This window comes from Neolamprologus multifasciatus, chromosome 18, assembly GCF_963576455.1.
Source record: "Neolamprologus multifasciatus chromosome 18, fNeoMul1.2, whole genome shotgun sequence".
Classification (NCBI taxonomy): domain Eukaryota; kingdom Metazoa; phylum Chordata; class Actinopteri; order Cichliformes; family Cichlidae; genus Neolamprologus; species Neolamprologus multifasciatus.
In genome coordinates, this window is record NC_140456.1 from 17424032 (window position 1) to 17450563 (window position 26532).

The 26532-nt window shown below is 41.9% G+C and overlaps 1 protein-coding gene across 13 annotated transcripts in view; it reads left to right on the top strand.

The window, feature by feature from the left end:
• Positions 1-25977, top strand: part of adgrl2b.1 (adhesion G protein-coupled receptor L2b, tandem duplicate 1) — a 93592-nt gene extending 67615 nt beyond the window's left edge. For 8 of the 13 annotated variants that reach the window (XM_085139842.1, XM_085139848.1, XM_085139847.1 and 5 more), the window contains 11 exons: positions 1372-1577; positions 1851-2024; positions 3182-3391; positions 5797-6017; positions 6781-6847; positions 8979-9070; positions 10336-10504; positions 12491-12619; positions 13696-13792; positions 14864-14989; positions 19694-25977. In XM_085139842.1, coding sequence (XP_084995968.1) covers positions 1372-1577; positions 1851-2024; positions 3182-3391; positions 5797-6017; positions 6781-6847; positions 8979-9070; positions 10336-10504; positions 12491-12619; positions 13696-13792; positions 14864-14989; positions 19694-20571 — 2369 coding nt within the window. In that variant the 3' untranslated portion in view covers positions 20572-25977. Of the gene's footprint in view, positions 1-1371; positions 1578-1850; positions 2025-3181; positions 3392-5796; positions 6018-6780; positions 6848-8978; positions 9071-10335; positions 10505-12490; positions 12620-13695; positions 13793-14863; positions 14990-19017; positions 19072-19693 lie in introns of all 13 variants that reach the window. The other 5 variants (XM_085139849.1, XM_085139850.1, XM_085139853.1 and 2 more) reach the window with 4 other exon arrangements.
• The last annotated feature ends 555 nt before the right edge of the window (positions 25978-26532 follow it).

The window sequence follows — 26532 nt, forward strand, 5'->3', positions numbered from 1 at the left end:
AAATCCTGGAACGAATTAGCGATGCTAAAAGGCAATGCTCCTTGGATATGGGTCAACAAAAACAACAGTTGTTTAGGTTTCATGTGTTTGTGCATGTCTATGCTGAAGTATTGCTGGACCTGTTTGTTTTCAAAGGTTTTTTTGGGTTTTTTTTTTTAATTATATGTGTCATCTAGGACTGCTGGTTTAGCTTACTGGGTTGAGTGGTTGACTTGTGTGCTGCAAGGCTCATGCAGATGCCTGGGTTCAAATACTGTCTTTCTGCCAGTTTCTGTCTTACTTCCGCTGTCCAGTCACAATAAATGCTAAAAGCTTAAACACTGGGCATTTTAGCTATTTGCTATTCATGTATAATTCAGGTTTTGTGGACATAAATTAGATGTTATTGTCCTGAAATGAAAACTATCGGATGCTTTCATAAGGTTTTAACGGTGCATAAAGGCTTAAAAAAAACCTGTTGCTCGGTGGTTGCTTGGAAGCACGATAACATCATCATATCTGATATAGATAAGAACCAGTGACTACGTAAAAGACTTACAGGGGCCTAAGATGTTCCTGATGATCTTAGGAGGAGTTTGTGAACAAACAAACACACACGCAGATCTGAGATTAGTGATCTAATCTTAACATTTTGATATTTCGGGGAAGGGGAAAAAAAGTGTAACGATCACTTTTGCAGAAAACAGAACTTCTGCTAAAAATGTTTCAGAAGTTTCTGGTGAGGTGGAATACTAAATAGAGGACTTTCACCCAGGAGATTGGGACGCTTGTTGTATGCATAACCATAACTCACTGCTCATTAGTTTTAGTCTTTGTTTGATTTTTGCGTTAATGTTGAGGCTTTCAGTTGGAGTATTGTTAGGCTGACCCAAACTACCTGGTCTCGATAAAGATCATGGTTTTGGTCATAAAGCCCCAAAGGCAAATGTCTCCCACGTGCACCTGGCTTTTAATCTCTTATCTTTTCCCAGTGACATGGTCGGTTAGAGGCAACAATGGACATTAATTATGATGTTGCTGGAGCAACGCAGCGAAAGCACATCATTTTGCAATGAAGAGTCTTAAGGTTGCCATTAAAAATAGTTTTAAGAACATGGATCAGATGTTTCATATTTTAAAATTAATCTCAATTATCACTGTAATGAGTACAGCATAGTGCACTTTGCAACAGTCAGGCAGATGAGTTGTACACCTCATCTGTCTGACTGGCTCGACATCCTGTGTGTTCATTGGCAGAGGCACCAGTTTTAACAATCTATATATTTTATATAAAATGCAGCGAGCCATGTTATTTTGGGGGAGTGAATTATTACTGTTTGGTAGATAACTGTAAATTATGTCTAACGCTGTACTTCTTATTGTTTGCCATAGGTGTAGCCAAGCTGGTATTTGTACTCTACAAGCACCTGGGTCAGTTCCTCAGCACAGAAAATGCCACATTGCGGGGAATGGGAGACCTGAACAAACACAACCTCTCTCTCACTGTCAACTCCCACATCCTGTCAGCCTCTATTACAAAGGAGTCGAGCCGTGTGTTTGTGGCAGACCCCGTGATCTTCACACTGGAGCACCTGGATGTAAGCCTCCCTCGGAGATTTACCCTGACCACACTATAGAGCCAGGCTGTCAAAAAACAGGATAGACTGCGATACCTTTTACAGTAAAGGAGAAAGCGTGTGCCGTTAGTGATGATTAGCACCATTTTGATCTTTCTCCTTCACAAATAATTGATTACGTTTTTTTAAAATTGAGAAAAAAAAGGAGAAGTAAACACATGACTGACGTGCTTTAACTGCGCACATTCATAAATGTTTCATTTTTTTCCCCCTCTCTGCTTTTGTGTTTTGCAGAAAGAACATTATTACAATCCCAACTGTTCCTTCTGGAATTACTCAGAGAGGAGCATGATGGGATACTGGTCCACTCAGGGTTGTAAACTGCTGGAAACCAATAAGAGCCACACCACTTGCTCGTGCAGTCACTTGACCAACTTTGCCATCCTCATGGCTCATCGGGGAAATGTGGTAAGTGGCCCTTGCCTTGTGGCTCGCTCAAGCTATTTTTCTGTCTCAATTACTCGTTCTTCCGGCTCACTTAAAGATTTGTGCACACGCGGCAAGAACAAGAATGGCATTTCAGTGGAGATAATTAGATTATAGCTGGAGGAGAAGGTAAGGGCAGGGAAGAAAGGGAGAAGTGGAGAAAAGGCAGCAGGGCTGTCGCTTTAAAAGTGCGAGTTTGTGTCAGGAAGTGCCATACCATTATCAGAAGTAATTATGTTCTACCTGTGATCCATGTCTAATATCCCTCTGTGCATATGTCTCAGAGAATCATGGGAAACAACATAACTTCAGCTTTAACTTGTGTCTCCACCCCTCTTGAAGTGGTGTTGGGAAATTGTGAAATGCAATTACAATCCAATTACATGATAAATAGCATGTGCAGCGAGGACCTAGCCAGTAATAAATGTAGAGGATAAGTTTGTGGTTTGTCTAATAATACGTCCCAACTCATGAACTCTATGCCTGTCATCTGTCTTAACCTCAACCTTAACCACAGCTTGAAACCAAAGCCCTGAGGCTAGGCTTAGCCCCACCAATCCCCTACACATCACCTCAACTGTAACTCCTGCCCTCAATAAAATTACAAATATCACAGGAGGAATTGGCTCACTTTGAGGCCACCATGTCCTTGAGTGATATTTTTTTATGTTCGTGTCTGCTATTTTCACTTTTGCCAGGTGGCCGTCTTGAAATACGCTCAGTTTTGGACCTCCTGAAACGCAGCGTGATTCAACCGCAAAGCGAGAACGCGGATGCCACATGTTCACAGCTCTTTTTGTGGCATTTTTCTGTTGATGTCACTTTCTGCAACACTTTCTCGTGAAACTTCATGAGCTCTAATGAGATTAAAGGATAGTTGCGTGGTTTTAATCAGTCAAGTTGTCATATGAATACCAAAACATGTTGTGGAGGCTCTAATCATTAATATCAGCAAGGTGATGCGACTTTCCCAGTAATAAGCGAGGATTAAACACTCCAGAGATTTCGATTCAGTGACAACATACAGGGTGCGTGTGTGTCCCCATTAGGCCAGCACAGCTTCACTCATTACGTGTTCAAACGCTGCCCATTATAATGAGAGGTGCAAAGTCAGTCCGTGTTTCTCTATTTGTCTGCAGAGGGACGGGAGCGTGCACGAGGTTCTCCTCACAGTCATCACCAGGATGGGCATTGCTGTGTCTCTGGTCTGCCTGGCCATCAGCCTCTTCACCTTCTGCTTCTTCAGAGGTCTGCAGAGTGACCGCAACACCATTCACAAAAACCTGTGCCTCAACCTGTTCATCGGCGAGCTTCTCTTTCTTGTGGGCATCAACATGACAGAACCAAAGGTACCGTGGAAGTGACTCTGCAGACGGTTTTAATTTCACACTACTGATTAATAGCCTCATCTGCTGTAATTAACATTTTGTACACCTGAATTTTCCCTTCAGTTTTCCTTTGAAGTGGCAAACGAAAAAAAAAAAAAATCCACATTAGATTAAAATATCATATTTCTATTAGGAGTCTGCCAGTGGTAGAATTTAATGCAGATATTAAAAGCAGGAGTTTTATGGGAGCAACATATTTATTTGAAATCAAATATTCTTCCTGTAATTTAATCACACTGTTTTTGTTGAGGTTTTGCAAACATGTAACTGCTAACAATGGGATGTTAACTTTTGCAACACTTTGGACGTGTGACAATCATGGTGACAGTGTCCGCCAGTTTCACCGGCCTAGAGAACAGTCCGGGGCCATCTGGCAAACACCGAGCGTGAGGCAAAAATGTGTATTCGCAACTTATTGGCGAGTGGTTAATGGACGCTGCTGACAGTCACTGGGAAAGTCGGTTGCTAAAGATCCAGTTACACAGGCCTGGAGGCTGGTTAATGACCTGCCCCTGGCTGTGAGGAAACTGGTTGTTGAAACTTTGCCTTCCTTTGCGTTGAGAGCAAAACTAACACAAGAGGTTAAAGGGCTTAAACCCAAAAATATAAATATAAAAGCTTTTGGGTAAATAAAAGGCTTTGTTTAGGAATTATTTAACCATTTTATAATTTTAAGGTTTGGGTTTTGGAACATAACTCTTCATATCATTTTAAGAGGATGTAAAAATTTAGTCTGCTGTAAGATTCCTCCAGAATATTCAATTTAAACCAAGTTTGCACCTGAAAAATCTGCTTTCATGAGTGAGGAGCGGTTTCACTTGGCTGGCTGCAGTTGGCCTGCAGATTTACACTGAATCAGGTCCACAGTCTGGTAAAGCTTAATCTCTCTCTATCTCAGAAGTATTTAGATTTATTTAAAAAATGATTTCTGTTTTGTCTACTAGCTTAAAAGGGGAAAAAAGAAACTGGTTGCTTGGGGAAAAAAGGTTATATTTCTCTCCTGGTCGGTGTTTGCTCTGGTCTCACATTGCTGCGGTTGCCTGTAGTTTTCATGGGACATGCCAACTTGTCTGCAAACACTCATTAACTAAAAGCTGAGCAGCAGTGAGACTTTGAAGAAGCTCGACACAAACTTGAAATGGAGAACATTTGCCTTCAAAGCAAAAGTCATACCTCAGCTAGCACAAGGAGATTTTTGGTGCAGCATCCTCTTTGTGATCGATTTCACCTGACAGCCAGCAACCACACATGTTACACTCTTGAGAAATGTGCACGTGACATCATGCGAGAAACCTCAACGGATACTTTGAGATCTGTGGAATCTGTTACATTTATAGGAGGAAGATGCAGATTTTTAAATTCTAATAAAGTGTGAAAAATGAGTGTTTGAACTATTTGATCGATAGAAAAATGAAAGTACCTCCAAACGTCTGATTCTGATATTTATGAAGCTGATTTGTTGCTAGATATTTTTTTATATAAAAAGACTAAAAGACATCTTTACTCACTGAATATGTAGCTTCTTAATTTCAAACTTAAGTGACTGGCAGAAATGTGTATCTCAAATCATGTTAAAAAGCTTAATCTTTGCATCAATTAACATCCATCTAAAAGATAAAGGTAATAATTATCAATCATTGCTATGCTTTTAGCTCTGGTTTGGTCTCCACTTACTCCCAGTGAAAGTTTTATTAAGCTGCTAAAAGCGTCACTTCATCATTTATAGGAGTGTGCAGCATGTATTTGGCCTTACTAAGGCACATTTCTGATCCCACAAATGACAACAATAAAGCTGTGAGCTAAAAAGCAAACATTTTCAGCTAAAAGATGCAAAAATCTGATAGCATACATCTGCAAACATCTAGCCCTGTCTTAATAAAAATAAATAAATAGACTAACTTCAAACCACCTTTCGAAAGCAAAAACATACAGATTTGTGTTAAATACTATAGACAAGTCATTTTTGGTAATAATGAAAAAGAGAAAAAAATCTTTCTATTTATTTATCTTTTGACTTTTATTTTCAGTATAGAAAAATATTGATAAAAACATGGAGGGTGTGTGGAAAGTGCTGGCAAAAGCACTAGGTAAGGTCACCATCAGGGGGTTCCACAGGGTAAGGTCATCCGGGTCAGCAGTGTTGTTTTGTAGTATAGAATTACACATTTATTATGGTTGCTTTGATTGGTGTTATGACACTCTGAATTCCTCTCAGCCCAGACAGCAGAAAGCTGACCGCATGAATAAACCTTTCCAAAGCAGCAGGGAGGGGAGCGTGTTCATCCAAGGCGTAGGGTTTAGTAAAATTAGCTCTTTCACTGTCCTTTTACCTCTGCGCGTAACGTCTGCTTGTATTTTCTCATCAGCTGGTCTGCTCCATCATCGCTGGAGTTCTCCACTTCTGCTTCCTGGCCGCGTTCGTGTGGATGTGTTTGGAGGGCGTGCAGCTGTACCTCATGCTGGTCGAGGTGTTTGAGAGCGAGTTTTCACGCAGGAAGTATTACTACATGTCTGGGTACCTCATCCCAGCCATGGTGGTGGGCATCTCAGCAGCCATTGACTACAGAAGCTACGGCACTCAGCGGGCGTAAGTGTGGGATCTTTGCAGAGGCTCTTCTTCCCGGGATAAATATCACAAGCTTTAGTCCTCCCTTCTCCCCACTGCGACACACCCACACAGCATGTACTGTATGTGCTAATGATAGTAATATCACAAAGAGTATTCCACCTCTGGCCCCCTTGGCAAATTTACAGCCTGTCATTGCTAAAAGAAGAGGCTGTGAGCAAAGTAGCTGCATTAATGAATGTGCTGGCTAGCTGCACTCGCTCGTTGGGTTTTTAGTCTTGTGGATGTGGATAATTGCCGCCCATGTCAGTTAAAAGTTTATGCACTCCTCTGCTGGTCTTCATCCAAGCAGCAAGCTTTATGATTTGTAAAACGGCGAGTCCTCTCTAATTTATGGAATTTAAGTAAACCGCCTTTTTCAGACTCTATTTTCCATTCTGTTTCCCGGTGATAAACGTGGGCTGAGGTGCAATTCATTCTTAAACTGTCTACATTACAATGTTTACTGTTCTTACATACACACAGATATCCCACATTTGTAGACATTTGCAGACTGTGAAGTCATGAGTCCAGTAACCACTGGCTTTTACACTGCAGCTTCTCATGGCACGAGGCCAGCACTCCCTTAAGGTCGGGTTTTCTTCTTTGCGGTCAAAGGAGTTTCTATTCTGTTGCTGCGGCCTATCATGCAGCCGGCTCTGCTGGGCTCCGATCAATGAGAAGCAACTTTGTTTTCACAAAGAGACGATTTAATGAACCGAACACCACCTTTTGCACCCTATAGATGCTGGTTAAGAGTCGACAACCATTTCATCTGGAGCTTCATCGGACCTGTAACCTTCATAATTGTGGTAAGTTGTAAATTTGTGCACGCGTGTGATAACTTTTTGTTCTTTGAAAGAAAAGCTCAGAGAATAGTTTATAGATTTCTCTCTCTCCGTCTGTGCTGGCAGCCTCTTAGCTCTGCTTTCTCAGATCAATTTGCATGAAAGGAAAGTGGTCCCATTATAGCTGACACGAGGACATCAGTGTCCACTCAGCTATGAAATCCTCTGAAATCAGAACTGGTGAGCGGCAACAACTTGAAGCTGTTTGGTCCTTGCTGTACATCTAGAGAATACTCCCCTGCTGCAATCAGGAGGAGAAATCGTTTCAGGCATGAAGGTCATTTGCTCAGTGGGAAAACAAGGGTGATGGTGGCGGGGGGTGGGGGTGGGGATGGGGTGGTGAACATGGAAGTAATGAGTGGGTGGGCCAGACAACTATTACCACAGCTCATAGCCCTGCTGAGGATTATGACGCATCCCCAGCCAATCCTAGAGCGTGGACATCTCCATCTTCACCTTTTAATATTTCATGCACGGCGCTGGGTGTTCGCCATGCGCATAGACACACGCACAACGTGTGCGCATCACATGCACGCATTCAGCATGACCTAAGCAGACCCAGAGCGCTTATCCATATAGGCGTATATAGGAACATGCATGTAAATCTGTCCATAGGCTGTAGATGCACGCCAGACCCCGTGTAGGCAGCCCCTGTTATATGCTCTTGATTTGGCAGGGAAGTACAGATTTTAGATGGCACATGCCGTTCCCCTCATCTTTCTGCAGAGTGCCCCCTTTACTCCATTCCTCGCTGTCTGTCTCATCGTATCTGTGTCACCACTTACAGCTGTGTTAAATGCATCTCCAGCCTCTCGACTCAAGCAGACGTAAATCGGCCCCTGTGGCTGGGAGACAAAACACGGCATTACTCTAAGCTGTGATCTAAAAGCCTCTTTCTGTCTTTTTAGCCACTCCTTTTTCTTCCATCTTTCTCAACGCCGCTGTTGTTGGTTTCCATCTGCGTTCCACTCACAGCCTCTTTGTTTCCATTTAGGATCCTGCTTTTGTTGCCGCCTGTGTTCTCGGGATGCGTTCACGCGGGATAATGACGGGGATCTTGCCGCTGATTTGTGAATGAGAATTGAAACTGAAATATTTGATAAGCTGGAGAGCACTACATCTCGATCATTAGGGGTCCGTTTTTATGCCAACTCGTGCCTTTTATTATCCGCCGTTCACGCTCGATGCGCTTGGGTGCGCTTGAAAAATGCACGCCCGGAGCAGGTTTTTGAGGGTAGAGGTTTTTCATGTGATAAGACTCCGGATCCATTTTTTCTTTTTTGTTTTTCGTTGAATATTAACAGAAGTACATTTCAAAGGTTGAATGTGGTATCGTGCCAAATTGAAGTGCATCTCCTCCCTTTCCCTTTGTGGCTACAGGGCCTGCAGTGCTTAGAGAGTTAGAGATAGAGACATCCTGAAAGCATCGAAACCTTTCTGGATGTATGGCTTGAATCACTTAAATGTTTTTTTTCCTGGCCTCGGTGAAGCTTGTTTTTAAAACATGACATTCAAACTCTATACTTTCCCCACTAGATTTAACTTTTTTTCTCTCTCCCGGCGCTCTTGCCTGCACTATATTAGATCTGTTTCATCAGATATACGTCCCTTATTTTGTGGATTTGTACTCTGTGTTTGGAATCAGCTGTAATGACAAACATGAGGGAGAAATTTCGAATGTAGCCGATGTTGAATATCGAAGCTGTGTGAAGCAGACCAAGGCGATAACCTCTCACAGTTGTTTTTCCTCTTTGAAAGTCAATGTACTTTGTGATCTGCACAGAGGCATTAAATTTTCATATTCCTCTCGGTAAAGGTGTGTTTGTGTTGACACACGCCACGGAGCCAGCGAGAGAATAGCTTCAAAAAATATTCTGGTTGAAAATGTAAAACGTTAAGGGAGCTGTTTTCTGCACTGACTACTTTTTAATTTCAATATTTCTATTTGCATATATAAAATTAAAGAAATCAAACACAAGGTCAGCGCGACAGTAAAGGATCCGAGCACTTGCTCCATTCGTTGGTGGTAACAGCGGGAATCACATGACTACATAAATGCGTTCTGTTAACCCTTATGTGACGTCTGTTTTGACAGGTCAATGTCATCTTCCTGGTGGTGACCATGTACAAGATGGTAAAGCATTCCACCTCCATGAAACCTGATTCGTCCAGGATCGGGGGTATAAGGTGAGGGGGGCGGGGGGGTGTCACTCTAGTCGATAAGGAGGCTGAGCTGTGGCTGCTTGCTGTTAGAGTGTGTGTGTGTGTGTTTGCTGAGCGGGGGGAGTGGGAAGAAAAATAATATGCACCATTACTGCTTTTGCCTACCTCCTGAAATTTCAAAAGCAGCTTCTGACCTACACGTTTATTTGATTTTCTCCTCTCTTAAACCCGACCAGACCAGTAATTTTCCCTTTAGATTTTATTTCAGTCCGTAGGTGGTGCCTTTTTAGTTCATTTTATGATTTCTGTATTTGCACTACGCTGGGGTATATTGCCTTTTTTTTTTTTTTTATTTCTTCATAACTGCAATTCTGACCTTTGTGTCTTTTTGCTCCTGTGCTGGCATAGTTTATAGGCTTCTTTGAAAGGCGGATTCAACCGCGATCTTTGCAGATTTGAAGTTTTAAAACAAAAACAGGGGGGCCCTCAGTGTTTTCGTTTCCTGTCTGCTGCATTTGGTTGTGAAAAGACGAAAGCCTCTGACCGTTTCTGTGCCTGGATTCTTGCTCAACAATATGTTTGAGGGCAGGCCAACATATGTTATGTGGGTGTCTGATTCAAAGACATTCACTCTGATTTTGGTCCAAACCCAAGATAAGGTATTGAACTGGTTTTTGGATTTTTTTTGCACAGACAAAGCTCACATTTATGGATGCTGGATTTCTCACATTATAATAAGTACTCAGTAGTCATTAACTGTTATGGTCCAACTTGAATCTGCTATGAATTTGGTCTCTGACTCAAATTTAGGAACTTTTTAAACAATGAAATAATATCTGCGCTGCACTAGACAGCAAGCAGAATTAGGCATCATTTTCAGCATTGTTCACTGTGATTTTTCTCCCACCGACAACATGCTGTTGTCCCATTTATTTCCAGGCTCATGGTATCTCTCTGGGGATGCCTTATTTCTCTCTTGTGTGTCAGTAACGACCAGGCATCGTCTGTCGAGTTATCTTATATTCTGGAAACCACCAAGGAAAATCCTGCTGTGTTTGCAGTCTTGTTAGACAACAATTCAGAGGAAGACCAAGGAAATTTCCTAACTGTTAGACAGTGAACGTGCGCTGTCTGCAAAATTTGTTTCAGCATTTTTACACTTTGCCACCACTAGTGCAAATTGTCAAGCAAAAAAAACGGTGTTTCAAAAAAGTGTTGTCCAAGAGTGGAGAAGCAGGAAATTTAGGATTTTTTGCTGTTTTAATGTTGCTCTTTCCTGTCTTTTGCAGGTCATGGGTCTTAGGAGCCTTTGCTCTACTTTGTCTTTTGGGGCTGACGTGGTCCTTTGGCTTGTTCTTTCTCAATGAGTCCTCTATAGTGATGGCTTACCTCTTTACCATCTTCAACACTCTGCAAGGGATGTTCATCTTCATCTTTCACTGCCTGCTGCAGAAAAAAGTAAGATTTGTCCTTCTGTGTCTCAGATATGCTGTAAAATAGATTAACAGTAAGGTGAAAAACTGTTTGCCTTTGCTTAGCTTTTTGCGTATTTGTCACATTTACATGCTTCAGATTGTCAAACAAATTTTAATATTAGACAAAGACAACCCGAGTTAATACAAAATGCACTTAAATGATGATTTCATTTATTAAATGGAAAAAAGCTATCCACACCTAGCTGGGCCTATGTGAAAAAGTAATTGGCCCCCCTTATTAAATCATGAATTAACTCTGATTTACCACAATTTTTTGGAAAGCCAGACCTGTTGAATCAAGAAATCGCTTAAATAGAACCTGCCTGACAAAGTGAAGTAAGTTAAAAGATCTTAGAAAGCCAAACATTACGTCAGATCTAAAGAAACAGCAGACAAGCAAAGGCACTTACATCTATCTATTGCCAAGGATTACAAAGCCACTTCTAAGGCTTTGGGATGCCAGTGAACCACAGTGAGAGCCATTATTATCCACAAATGGAGAAAACGCGGAACAGCAGCCTATCAAAATTACTCCAAGAGTGCATCGACGGCTCATCCAGGAGGTCACAAAAGACCCGAGCAACATCTGAAGAACTTCAGAACTCAATTGTCTCAGTAAAGGTCAGAGTTCATGATTTAACAGTTGGAGAGTTCCAAGAAGAAAATCACCGCTGACCAAAAAGAGCACAAAGGCTCGTCTCACATTCGTCAAAAAATAACCAAGGGAAGATATTCTGTGGACTACCGAAAAATACTTTTTTTTTACAGAAGACTAGGGAGGTTTGGATGGCTTTCTAATAAATTAAATCACCGTTTGTATTTACTATAATTATCTTTGTCTAATTTCTTTGATGATCTGAAACATGAACGTGCGACAAATATGCAATATTTATGCGGGAATTTGTTTAGTCACGATAATTGCACTCCCGGCATCTATGTGGGGATGTAGTTCAGTGGTAGAGTGTATTCTACCACTGAACTACAGTCCCTGGTATCAGGGTTCAGTCCCTGGTATCAGGGTTCAGTCCCTGGTATCTCCACATTTTGTGGCTTCGTTGTGTTGCAGTTTACTCATTTTCAACCATAGAGACAAATGGCCTTTGCGATTGAGTCAGAAAGGGCATCCAGTGTAAAACTGCCAAATCAAACATGTTCAGTTACCTGCTGTGGTTACCCGCTGTGAATAAGGGAGCAGCTGAAAGTAGCTTTTAATTATCCAACATTGTGACAGCTATGATTTGAGTTGTCTTCTCTCATTTTGTAAACTAAAGGAAGAGAATTACTTAAACAAGTCTATTAAAAAGTTTTATTAATAATTAAACATTCTAAGTGACTAGTTAATTGGCAGGAAATTAGCGAGGAGATATTAACTAGTTAACTAATTGCACAGTTGGTTTATAGTTACTTTTTTAGGACAAATATGAACAGCTTTTTGCAGGTTTTCAAATGTCAGGATATTTTTTTGCCTTTCTTTGTCCTCTATGGTAATAAATTAATTTCATTTTAAACTGCTGTAGAGACAGAACAATATGTGTGTTAACTGTGATCTATAATTGTCTTTTTTTTTAAATAGAGGAAACATTCAGTAATTGTTTCCCCTTTTCTAAAAGGGGGAATTTTCTAAAAAATGTAAGCTAAGATTTGGCTGCTTGTCACTGAATCTAAAGTAGATTCCAGGTGTGGCTATTTGTATTTCTTTATAGGAGCATTTCCAGTTTTTTTTTTTTTTTTTTTTTTTTTTACTGGTATTTCATATATTCATACGTAGCAACACTCATGTCAAAGTGCTTTCTTGCTACAATATTGCAATATGCTGCACACTGTTTGTTATTCCTGCCCTTACACATATGACATTTAAACTGCTGTCAGCTGGATGGCATTTGATAAAGATTTGGGATTTGCATCTCTCGGGGGGGCTGCTGTCTGTGTCTGTATGCTGAGTCTGTCCTGATCTTTTATTCCTCTGCAGGTACGCAAAGAGTACAGCAAATGTTTCCGTCAGTCCCAGTGCTGCGGGGCGCTGCCGTCTGAGGGTTCCCACAGCTCAGCCAAGACGGCCACGTCTCGATCCACGGCCCGCTATTCATCCGCTACTCAGGTACACACCAGAGAATCTGGCATATCGAGGTTTGGGATTTCGAGAACTGTACCTTAAAATGGACTGCACCGCAGAGAATGAGTAATTCATTAATTACTGAACATTTTACAGGCTTTTCATAAAGTATTTTTCTCTACCTTTTTGCACTTTTGAAGGTCAAAATAAAACAAAGTATTTAGCCCTGTTTTCTAAAACATATATAGACTCTAAGCCATTTTTAAGACTGAGCTACAAATGGCCTTCAGGCTGAGTGCTTTTCCATGAGTACAGACAAGGTGTGAAGTTTGAGAGACAAAGTAACACACTCTTATCTTTTGATTGAAAATATAAAACTGTTGAAAAGGATTCTTAAACGCTAAATTCACACTTTCTTCTGTAAAGCCAAGCTTCTCTACAGAGGTTGGGCATTGAAATAGAAATGTCACAGAGTGCAGTGTTTTATGTCACATTTCAGCCTTCACATTGTAGCTTAAGTGTCGTTTTCAGATTGTTCGGCTGTGTAATGTTAAATGTTAGTGATCAAAGGATGGACTTGAAGTTTTCTTGTAGCTTGTGTTAAGAAATCTTTCCTTTTTAAAATCCCGAAAAGACATTTATACCCAGTGCTTCTTTCATATGTGTGTTATCGTGGCCGTAGGTAGACCCTATTTGAAAATTGTAAAAAAAAAACAAAAAAAAAAAAACAGATACATGCATGTGGTAATATCTTCTTTCTTGTCTTTGTGAGAGCTATCTTAAGAGCACCTCTGGGAATTTGGCGGATGCTCCTGCTCTTAGCATCTGAAGAAAAAAAGAAAAAAAAAATGCTGCTCAGGGCCGATCTCTCAAATTACAAACCGTAAGACTCTCAGCGTATCCATTTTTGGTTGGATCAATAGTATGTGAAGGGCTTTGTTGTACCCGAACACAAACATGTCATCAAGCGGTGAATGAGCTGGATTTTTTTTTTTTGTGTACTAGTGCAGGTTTGAAGCACAAACTCGCATAGCCACTCAACCCTTTGGGGCAAAAAAGCCTTCAATAAAAGTCGCGCCGTGTTGAGTCCTGATCAGTGGCTGCCTTTTTTCTCAACCCAGAGCCGCATCAGGCGGATGTGGAACGACACTGTGAGGAAGCAGTCAGAGTCCTCATTCATCTCAGGAGACATAAACAGCACCTCCACACTCAACCAGGGTAAGCAGCCATCTCTCCTTCGCCACCGCCAGACGAGACACATACGCCATTCTCTTTGTGATGAAGCTCTGAATTCACAATAAACACATCAATGGATGCAGCCCACCTGGCTATGTGGCAGCTCAGAAAGGAGTAAGATAAGACCCGATTTAATGCCGCCGTTCTCTTAGCGCCAAGCAATCAAAAAATAGCATTAAATGTTACTTGTGTATCTTAAGTTCAGAGCTTTTTCCGCTACGCTCCTGCTTGCCGGAATCCTCTGAACGGAGGGGAAAAAATAGTGACAGAAAGGAGGTGCGATATTTAGTCTGGCATAAAAAGTTATAGACGAGGACTTGAGTTCAAATAACGACCCTGAGCGGAGAGACTGACTGCGCAGCAGCCCTCTAAATCATCTTCATCCTGGGGTGATTGTCAGCATGAAAGCAGGGGAGGGAGACGAGCAAAGTCAGGCTGAGGTCAGAGCAGGTTTTGGACTGATCCCAGCATCATGAAGCTCAGGCTGCAGACAGTGCCAGCACAGATTTGGCTCTAATTCTCAATTAGTTTGGATTTATTTTTATTTTTATTTATTTATTTTTTTAGGGGATGGTTATTGCATTCCTAAAGATATACACAAGCATGCTGAGGATGATGGGGATGCTGTGACATGGTCACAACGCGCCACTTAGACGTGTTTCGTTTTCTGTCTCAACCGAACGAGTTTGTTTAGATGAATTAGTTCCATATAAACACAGCAGTTGATTGTGCAGCTATGCTTTTTTGGTTGACACTTGTCGCAGTAATACTGTTTGTCAGTTAGAGCAGATGACTGTTTGGATAATGGTTTGCTTTGACCGGCGTTTCTATGGCTGCCTTGTCCATAATAGAAGGCAGACGGATCGCAGGCTGTAAATCTTCTGCAGTGTGAGATTCTGGACAGTGAACGTCAGCTCCGTTGTTTATGTGGACAGCTAACCAACATATAACCACAGACCATGAGATACAATGACTCAGGCTCTCTTCTTCAGCTGCTTTTTCCACCCCTCCTAATTTTTTTCCCTCTCTGTCTCTCTCTTCCTGTTATTTCAGGGATGACTGGCAACTACCTCCTAACTAACCCTCTCCTTCGAACCCACGACACTAACCCTTATAACAACCTTCTGGCAGAAACCGTGGTGTGCAACACCCCCTCTCCACCGGCTTTTCACTCCCCAGGTGCACATCCGCCCTCCACCTTTATTCTTCTGCAATTTATCTGCTTTTTTGTTTTGTTTTTGCTTTTCCTTTTATTTTTAAAGCAACATTATGTTTCATTCAGTTGCTCATTTTTAGATGAATGACAAACAAAAGGATTGTAACGGCTTTCATTTCTGCCAGTCAACCCCAAAGCTACCTTAGTTCAGCAAAAAGAGTGAAACTAGAGAGAAACAGACAGCTTGGCATTGTAAAAAAAAAACAACAAAAAAACAAGACAAACAAAAAAAACAAACAAACACCAGCTTGCAACTAGAAAGCCTGCTAATTTTAATGTTTTATCTCTTATAATTGGAAAACCAACAGGTTAGCTTAGCTTAGCATGAAGAGCAGGAGAAAAAAGCTTACACGCTAGCATAAAAAACTACCCTTCGTAACTACTGTGCAAAATTTATTTTATTTACACTGCGGGTACGACTGCTATGGCTGATGGGTGGATGTCAGCACACGAGTTTGGTTTAACCATAAATGTAGAATATATACTTATAGAGCCTATGGCGGCGCTGTCCCAGCTAAGTTAGCGTTAGCTAAAACTTAGCCCCATATGATCACTTTTCACTCCAAAATAAGGCAGCAGCCTCCATAGGGCTTGTTTTACAGTACCATGTTTGTGTGTTTTTGTGTAGGTATTTGGCTACGCAAAAGGATCTGTAACCATAGCAAACATACTCGTGTCCTCCCAACATCACGTAGTTCGACATGGATGACGCTAGGCTTAGGTTAAAAGCTAATTTGTTGAAAGGGGGGGCGGAGGATTGAAGGGAGCGACAGCAGCTTTAATCAAAAGTGGGAGAAGTGCAAAAAATGAATTTGCATACATGAATATATATTTCATTGGTATCATATTTGCTACATCTGGCATTTTCTTTGATATTTGCACATTATTAGTCAATGAAATTCAATGCACGGGACTTTTTACAGGACAGACTTGACAGGACAGAGTTTCCAGTTTTCAAACAGCCCTGAGGTTGCATCCATCTTTTAACTACAGTCTGTGGTATAAACAGATGGAAATGGCTAGTTTAGCCTCGCAAAATGATAAGAAAATCCGCCAACCAGCAAGTGCAAGACTTACTAATTAACAGGTTTTATCCTGTCTGTTGAACTCGTGCAAAAGCAAAAGTGTAAGAATAACAGGTTTCAGTCTTTGTGGCAAAACAGTCAGCCTGAGTTCCTTCAGTGACAACATCGATCTATCAGCACTTGGAAAGCACACTAATTAACACTTTCCATCTCATTTGTTTAATCCATACAAGAACAACAATTTGCCACTTCGGGGCAGGTCATCTGCCGGCTCTTTCTTTGATCTGAGCAGTTCCCAGGCAACGAGCGGAGAAAGGAAGTTATCGGTTAAGAGAGAGTTAAGCAAAAGTTCTTGCATGTATAATAATAATTTCAGATATCACATGTCTATCAGAGAGATTTAGGAGTGCCTGTAGCCAGATTTTGTTTTCTTTTAACAGAGCTGTCTTAATTGTTTACCCCTGCTTCCCGTCTTTATGCTATTCTAAGCTTGCCCTCTCCCGACTGCAGCTTCCTATTTGAGAGACAGATACCGAGAGTGGTACCAGTCATCTCATTTAAGCCTCTGCCAGAAACGATTTCTCAAAATGTCGAACTGTTCCATTAAGTCTGTTTACTAAATTCACCAAAAACATGGAAACTGTTGAGGTTGCGGTTGTGACACAGCATGAATGGAAATGTTGAGAATAATTACACAGGGTTTCGCTTTGTTCTTCTTCATTCACACCTTCTCTGTATTTTTGTTTGTTCTTATCGAGGCAATTTTCTCCTTTGTAAACACAGAGAGCGATAAACTCCGAGACGTCAATGCTATCTTATCTCGTCCACTTAGCAGTCATAAGAGAATTGCCCTCTCTTGCATGCAAGGTTTTTGGTGACGATTCGGATCGTTTATACCATTTACGAGCAACGTATTTACACGAGATCTTTTCTGTTTAGCTAACTTAAAGAAAAACCCGAGCGTAAATCGTGTTAGTGTTTATGGTGACCTAGTTCCTCACTGGCAAAGCAAAGGAAACCTAATCAAAGGGGAGAAAGCAGAAGCACATGACGCAATGCGGGCAGAGTCACAGCTCTCAGATATTCACACGCATTTGATGATAAAAGAGAATATTTAAAAAAAAATAGAAGCTCTATGGCAAATGTGTATAAGGAGCAAGATATGCAGTAACCTATAGCTTTAACATGCTGCGGCTGCTGCTCTCGTTTCGTGCTGCAAACTGGCTTGCAGCACAATGAGTGCACTTCACACTTAGAGATAATGAAGCAGGGTTGGGACCATAAAATGTCTGTTCAGGAACTCAAAGACATTTTTGTGATATATATTTTTGCCCTGCTCTCTGGAGCTCTGCAGCAGCAAAGCAGCTCAACACAAAACTGTGTGTGTGTGTGTGTGTGTGTGTGTGTGTGTGTGTGTGTGCAGACAGCATTTGCTTTATTGGCCTAAAATGTTTACCTGCTTAATCGTTGTTGGATAATTGCAGGTTAACACCAGAACAGAGCAGGCAGGTAAAAATGACAATATTTAATTAGCAGATCATTTTGGGTCCAAGCTTAAATCTCCACTTTACCTGTAGAAACAGTTTATATCCCACTGCAGAGGACCGCTTTGCTGAGCTGAGTTTAAACAGGAGGACAGCAGAAAGTAAAAAGACAAAAAAAATAATAGTAAAAGGATGTAAGGATCTACATATGGAAACTAGTTTGAGGAGAGAAGACAGCACTGCGACACACAAATGTCAAATCCCGGTGTGAAGATCACCATCCAAGGATGAAATAAGTGCCGAGAGAATGTCACGTTTAACTCAAGCTTATTCTAAATTTCCCCTGCTAGAGTCATTACACTTAGCTCCTGCGAAAAAGATGAGCATGTCTTTTACTATAAAGTGTATTAATACTCAGTAATACTCCACAGATGCTCATCCGGTGCTGTAAAATTGGTAAGGAGAATATCTTGGATGAATCTCTGCTGGAAAGCTTCCCAGACTGCAGCTGTCTCTGTGTCCAGTTGAATTCTGTTCACATCATTTCCCTCCCTCACCCACTCTCCCGGTAGACAATACCTGTCTGCAACAAAATCGCCCAGCTGAGCATAAACAAATGCAAATCTGGAAGTCGGGCCTTTTGAGAGAACTGTCTAATAATCCCTCCACCATTACCACCACCGCCTTTTTGTGTCCTTTTGCACCCTGCACTCTTTTTGCGTTTTTTTTTTTTTTTTTTTTTTTAAAGGAAATCTCTTTGATGTTGTTTTCAGAGCTTTTTTTTCAGGTACCATCATCATGTTCTGACAAGTTTGAAAGAGTGCAGTTTCCCCCTTTTCCCCTTTTTATGTGTGCTCGTGACGACACAGCCGTCAGCCTACGAAATATCACTCTGTCTACCCAGTAAATAAAATCCTCATCAAATCAAACCAGCCCCCTCCCCCCTCCCTCTGTTTTTCCCCACATCCATCCTGCTACTTGAGCTTAGTCAGAGGGCTGCACAGAATAGGAGTAATCTGTTGTGTGTACGTCTGTGTGCGTGTTTCGCTCGTGTAAAATTGACAGATGTACACTTGCAAAAGGCGGAAAACTTTTGTGTTTCTCAGAAAAAAATAGTTTCATCAGGAAATATTCTCTTTGACTTCTTCTTTTTCTTTTTTTCTGTCAACTTTCTTTCTTTTTTCTTTTTTTAAAGACTGCTTGCTGCTGAACCCTTTCACCTGCTGAGTCCAGGATTCAGTTGTCCATGATTTGTCCTTTAGCTCGCTCAAATTGGTAAACAAAATCATTTCTACATCTGCGTCCAGCGATTTAAGCAAAGCCTCTGCACTAAACTCGAGTTAAGCGCAAGGACACAATCCCAGCTGGGTCAACTGAATCCGGGCTGGATGTTACGAGCTTCCACTTTTTCCTATTTGAGTGATTTTATTGTTTCTGCTTCAATTGAAAAAAAGCATCTGTTTTGCTTTCTTTGCAAATCAGCTGTTCTTAGGCCAGGTAGCCTGAGCAGACACACTTGATGTGAGTGGTGGCAAAGTGAGTCATTGCACCCTGCCTGTGTGTTGTGGTGTTTGGGGCTTGTTGCTGTGCTTGTGGGGCCCCAGTGCAGAGAGGTGGTTTGCCATCTGTGTTTGACATTACTCTTTTGTTATGCCCTCGTTTCTTTATTATTTTTTTTTTATAGTTTTGCTGGAATGTTTTATTCATTGTTAACATCACTGCACTTCCTCATCAGCTTGTACTTCTTTCTTTTATTCCAGTTTTCTTCTGTTTTCCTGCTGCTTTGTTTGTTACCTGGTCATGAGCTACCTAATTACATGTTGCTGTACTATATTTTTGATTTCTAAGCCATCTTTTGTTCTCATTTCTTCAATATTGTTCAGGATAATCTCTTAGATTGGCTTTAATGATATTCAGCAGTAATGAGCTTGGACGTGGTGGGAAGCTAATTGGGTTCTCCTTTGAATTTTAAAAGTTTTCTTTTCTCTTTTTTTTTGATATTTGTTTAAAATTAAAATGAATCAAGAGATCAAAGAGTACAAGAGTAAAGTGTCCTGAGCAGTATCAAGCACATGTGGATGATGTAGTGGAGACCGTCTTGTTCTGTGAAAAGCTGAAACGTTGCGTCTCACCTGCTCATTTCCGCCTTTCTTTGCAGGACAGCAGTCTCTGAGCAACAGCAGGGACATCAGTGCCATGGACACCCTCCCCCTCAACGGCAATTTCAACAACAGTTACTCCCTGCGAGACGACGACTATGAGGCCGTGGGCGTTCGAGCCCCGGGTGACCTGGGGGGCCTCAACCTGGACGATGCCGCTTTTGAGAAGTTGATCATATCCGAGATTGTCCACAACAACCTCAGGCCCCGCGGGGCTCCCAAAGGTCGCGATGCTCCACGGGAGAGGGACAGAGTCTTGCCTCCACAGACCAGGGTAACGGTGGACCGGGGAGGGGGCGGGGGTGGGAACGGTAGCGGGAGCGAGGATGACGCCATCGTGGCGGATCACGCCGATGCCTCATCCCCGCAGAGAGGGAGCGGAAGAGGAGGCCACGCCACCCTGGAGCTGCTCCTGCACCCCCACCACAAGGAGGTGCTGGAAGCCCCTCTCCTGCCCCAGAGGACTCATTCCTTGCTGTACAGCTCCCAGAAGGCCCCCAGGTGCCTGGAGGGCCAGAGCGGCCATGGCTCTGAGACTGTTACCGCAGAGGAGGACATGGGCTCCCATTCACCCAGCAACAATAGAGACTCCCTTTATACCAGCATGCCAAACTTGAGAGACTCCCCCTCGCCTTCAGCTTCCCCATACCCTCCGGAAGAAGAGGAGGAGGAGTTCTCCCCCTCACCTCAAAGCGAGAGCGAGGACGCGTATCACAAAAGCATGCCTGAGCTCGGCGATGCGCCACAGCCGCTGTCCTACTACCACATAAACCGGGGCACCAGCGACGGGTGCATCATCCCACCCAACAACGAAGACTGTGCACATGACGGAGAGGCGCCCGCCGATGGACAAATGCAGCTCATCACCAGCCTCTGAGCGGGCGACGCTTTGTTTGCACAGGTTTTAGCAGGACGGGTGCATCGGAGAGAGCCGGCGAGCCTGGCTCCGCACTTCACACGCTCTTTCTGTTCTTTGTGTCAGGACAAGAAGTGAAAAGTTGTTGGGTGGAAAAAGGAATGAATGAATACATGACTTTTGCACACAGATCTCATTAACACACAAAACACATCCCATCTGAGGCCAGACAAATGTGGACTGTGAAGGCTCTGCTGTTGGACTAAAGAGGAGCAGAGAATGACACGTAGGCTGAGATAAATCTGGCATTTCTGTTGTACTGCGAGAAAAATCGAAGAATAAGAGTTAAAAAAAAAAAAGAGAGAAAAAAAGGGGGAAAAAGTACTCTAAGAACTATGAAACTCCTGACGTATTCCTGGGGGGCCTTTGAAGAACCGGGGTCTTTTTAGTCAAGAAGTGCAGAACTAGAACTAGTGTGGCTCCACTACACAGTCAGGACTGTAAAGTTAAGAAAACACTAATTCAGACTCAGGCCTTATATTTTCTCTATTGCACATTTAACTGTTGTCAAAGTAACAGCTGAAAAAAATATATTTTGCTGTACCACTAGTGTAAAAGGGGAAATTAAAAAAGGAAAAGAAGAAGAAGAAAGGCAACCATTCAGTAGTTCTTGCCCTTTCAATGTTAATAAGATTCTTCAGACAAGGCTAATCAAAAATGGTGGAAATGTGCTTTTCCTCTCACACTTGACTTGTTGTAGTATGTTTGAATATGAGAAAATCATTAAAAAAAAAAAAAAGTTTTTAGGAGATACAAAATCCATATGAAATCATCATGCTCACGTCTCTGCTTGTGAAGTGCTTTTTGCTTTCATGAATGATGAGTTTTCGCCAGTAGTTAATATTTGTTAACACCGGGCCATGCACAGATTTGGAGTAAAATTGGATCCTCGTGTAATTTATTTTACTTGAAAGAAAGAAATTGTCGGGTTTCTGAGACTTTTTTTAATATGACGTAGATGCGATATTGCAGTTTTTGAGGACATTTCATCCTTTGACACGAATTAATTTATTAATTATTCCAAGAAAAATGTTAAAAAACAAAAAAAGAACATGGTTGGGAAGTGTGAAAAGTTGTTGCAGCACTGATTAGGTTCATTTTATTTCTTTTTGTAAGAGCCCATCATCAGCTGGTATTTAATTCAACTCCTGTTTGATATCAAATAAATGTGAATTTTTTTCTTGTTCGCAGATGTTTGGTTGCTTATTTGCATTCGGAATAATAAATCACAGACATATTTCACACTTTTATTGAAGGTAAAACCCACAAATAGACCCAAACTACAGACTCGTTGGTGAAAAAAAACAAAGCATTTTTACTTAAACATATGGACACATTTATCAATTTTCTTCTTCACGTAAATGGGAATAAATTGTGGATTTGTGTGGAAGTATTTTCTTGGGTGGATTAATGCACACGTGATTTGCTAGTGACGCAAAAGCAGAAATGACTCAACCGTGAGCTTGTAAAGCAATATGACGTGTCTAAAAAACGTCATATTGTGTTTAAAATATAAATAAATTCATGGGTAACTTTATCATTCATGGCATATAAAAAACAAAAATTCCCATTTTTTTCCATTCACACAAGCATTTTCTCAGCTGCTTAACAAATTCATGGTTGCAGGGGAGGGGCTCGAATCTGTCCCAGCTGCCACAGAGTGAAACCCATTTGAACAGGTTGCCAAGCTATCACACTATCCCCCTTTTTCACTGCATAAAGAATCAAATATTCTGTAGGTTAACTGCATTAATTATCTCTTTAATACACTTTGTGCTGGCATTTGTGTTGATGCTCCCTGATGGCAGCATCCTCACACATAGCAGGATGGTGCCCTCAGTTGAACCCCAGACAACACTGGAACATGAAACACTGCAAAGTGCCAAAAGTCTTAACCCAGCATCCAAAAAAAAAAAAATAATAATAATCCCCCAAATCCCAATCAGATCGAGCAGCCGTGGCCCAACCCCACCCTGCAAAACCCAAACACCCAAAGGAAACGCTGCCAGACACCACAGGAGACACCCTGGAGCTCAACACAGACATGCTCTGTTGGCAAGGAGGGGCATCGACACAAGACTAGACAAATGTTTTGCATTTTATCAAAATCATTTGTAAATGTGCAAATAATGTGAGTGCAACATTCAATCAGCATCGTTCTAACAGTCTGATGGTTGTCTTTCTACCCAGAGACTGCATGTTGTCTGATTTCAGCCTTCCAGTGCACAAAAAAGAGAAAAACATCTCCTTTATGTGTGTCAGCCATGATGTTCTCACAGCAAGATGTTGTTTCTGTCCTCATTCTGTCTCTTCTTGCATCTACGCTTGCATCTCGCAGCGTTGTACGGGACGTTTGTTGTCTCACCGTAATGCCTGTCTGCTCCGTGTCCAGCAGCAGCATCGGCGGCGGCAGAAGCTTCGTAAAAAGTCCCTCAGTGGTGTAAATCCGTTTTGGGGAAGAAGGAAAAGAACTCAGCTAAAGAGTTGCAGGTGTAATCTAAAGTTGACAGCGTGTGATAAATTGCAGTCACAACTCAGAACTAATTGAGATCCATCTGTTATCGCTTCTTTTTATAGCAACACCAACTCGGTTAAACAAAATGAAACATTTGCGTTTGGGAAGCTCCTGACAGTTGGCTCGAACGGGTTGGAGGTTATCCACTGAGCTTGTTGATGTGGATACATCTGAGATCGTCATTAGAGAATAAGTTTAATCTGTCAGGACCATCCTAAAGCAATACGTCACTAGATTATTTTCTTCTCTTTAAATTCCACTACTTAATGAGCTGTGCTGCAGGAATGAACTGCGGATTTAAAAAAAAAATGCGCCCACTATCGCGGCCATTTAATGATCGCGCCAAAGCAGCTGAAGCTTCGTGGCCTGTGTAGTTCTTTTTGTGGGCTTTATTGACCAGAAAGAAACAAAATAATAATAATCAGCTCGAGCTTCTGACTGCCACTGCAAGAATACGCTGTGACAGTAATTATGCAAGTTTAACAAGACGTGCCATAATCATTTTTGATCATCCTCTGTGTCTAAATCATTCCATGTGCTGAGCTGCTGCGCATCATCTGAGGAGAAGACAGAGTGGATGAGACTCCCATCACAGACTTAGCAAATGTGGCATGCAGTTTGTCTTTCATCCGTGGCTTTTCCAGCTTGAACTGACCACACACATACACGCACTCAGCAGACATACGGTCGCAGCAGGATCTGGGTGGTGCACTTTATTAACTTGAGCTGGGTGCCAGTAGGCTGTCGGGAACTAACACGGAGGCCAAAGCAAAGCTCTGAGTCCACCGTGGCTTTCTGTCTTGTTGTTTGAACATCGGCCTCTCGGTTTACACAGGGCCATCCAAAAAGCCCCGCGGGAGACACCGAACCCATCTGCAAGTCATCCAGAAACTCTGCTTCCTTTCACTTAAGACTCAAGTTAAATGCAAAGTTGATGATCTGCTCGCGGTTCACCGGGAACCAGCCCACACCCTCTGCGAAAGCCGTCTTATGATAAACGCCGGACGTGACGAGCTCGCAGCGGGACTTCACACGAGACGAACCCTTCGGGACAGGCACGCGTGGTGCAACTGCGAGGATGGCTTCCCCGCCTGTGTTTCATAACAGGCGAAATTGAGATGAATGGATGTGCTGAGCTCTCTTTGCCAAGCATAAGGCTCAGTTTTGCATGATGCATATATATTGGTTCATTATCACTAAGTCACCTGTGCTCTGCATTAGCTCTCTCGCCCCATTATCTTAAAGAACATTGGATTTTGAAATAGAACAATATATAAATGATCCTGTACTGTTTGTGCTTGTGTGCCAGCATGTGTTGGGGTGGGATGCGCGTGTGTGGGGTTCTTCATACAAAGATGATCAGCATTTCCCGGGCACTCCTTATCCTGCTGCGATGATTTCCGACCATTCATCCTCTTCAAAGATATTCCTTCCACCTTTGACTTTTCATTGAGCTGCTGACATTACCGTCTCTCATTATCTGATTATATTATGATGCAGTGTATTAGCCATGCAGTGTTTGTGTTGCAAATGAAAAAGTTGTCAAAGTTTGTTGGAGATGAAAGTGCTTCATTTATCAACTCATCTTTTATCTGTTCGTAGTCAAAGCTCAGCTTCCATGGGGCAGTGGCAAATGAAGGCGCAATAAGGCTCAGTCCGAGAAGACATTACCGTGTTTTCATTTGGAACTGTTTGATGTTCCAGCCTCTGGTGATTTGGACATTATTTCATGTCCATCATCAAAAAGACATCAAACAAGATGCTGCATTCAAAATCAGATCACAGAGCCTCGGCCGAAATGTGGTGTGCTTGTGTGTGTGTGTGTGTGTGTGTGTGTGCACTGACTGCCTATATACTGTATACTGTGTGAGTACTTAGAAAGGAGGTACATTTTTTTTTTCTCAAAGCTAACGTGAACAGGATGTTTACAGAGACAGCTTTTTGACCCACTCCACAAAAGTCTGTCTTTTGGAAAGGGGGGGGGGGGGGGGCATTATTATTAAAATTAAAACACATTCTTGCAGACAATATTTATATTCTTGGATAGCAATCTTTGTTCTTTAGCTAGTGCAGAAACTATGCATGATTATATTATCACAACCACAATGCAGGAGGAGAGTTGTGTGTCCTCGGGGCCTCTGTAAATGTAAAGCTTGCATTCCTCCACATTTCACTGCTCTGCAGTATGAAGATAAAGAACATCTGAACCGCTCCTGCATCTGCTGCCACCCATCCCACCGAACAGCACCGCACCGCCTTGGCTCACTCGGCTTCTCTGTGTGACACAAACCTGCCTGCAAAACAAGGCGAAATCAAGCTGACTTGCATTTTTATGCTGGTGGAGAATAGATGTGAAAGGTGTGTTGAATAGGAGTGGAAAAAATGAGAAAAATCTGTTTTTCCTGTGCAGTTTATGGCACTTTAACCGTGCTGTGATTCTCTTTTAATTTTTTTTATTTTTATTTTAGCCCCTTGACATTTCTAGTTTGTTGTTTTAAAGCTTGTTAGAAAATTACCACAACCAGCTCTGATCGGTCCCAGCAGAGGCCCGTTTAAATGAAATATGGGCTTTCACTCAACTTTAACAAATAAAAGCTATTATGAGAGATTAAGACTTTTGGCTTAAAATATGCTCAAGAGTCCCTTTTCCTGTGTCTGGCTCAGAAAGCCTGTACATAATTTGCAGGGAAAGAAAGAAATGGAGTGTGTTTCAGACCGAGTCAGGGAGGCTGAAGAGGAGAAAGCGAAGGGGAAAGATGGTGAGACAGACGGCGAGCAGCAGCAGTCTAACATGTCAGAAACAATCTGAGTCTGAGCCCCGCAGTTGTAAAACTGTCATACCTCGTAGGAAACACCAGCAGTGACCTCAGAATTGGGCTAAGGTAGCCTGTCACACCCATTATACAGTAAACACTCTGTAGAGGGCTGTGTTTTGGTTGGGTTGTCTCCCTTAAAGTAATATCAATAAATTCCCGGGAGGCACAAACACAACACACGACTGCCATTAATCAAATGGTCAAGAAAGGAATTTTCCCATATTTAAGCAATTGGTCCCACATTTTTTGGCCATTTGAGACAAAACATAATGATTGTAATTATTTTTTCTCTTTCTGTTTTTTTCTTTTTTAAATCTAGGACTAGAAAGGTGAATGTGTGAGAAAGCATATTTCGCTGGAGTCCAGACGTGGAAAAAAATAAATACATTTTTGAAGATAAAATGTAGTCGATTCTGCTGTGTGTCCCAGTTCAAAGTGTTGTTTGATTTGGCAATTCAGAGAAACAGTATTTTCAAAAGACAGCACAGAGAGTATGGAGGACCAAATCTGCCAAAATCTCAACCAAATAAAATCCTTGAAAAATAAAAATGCGAGTGTGAGTTTGTGAGCGACCGGCACAAGGTTGACCCT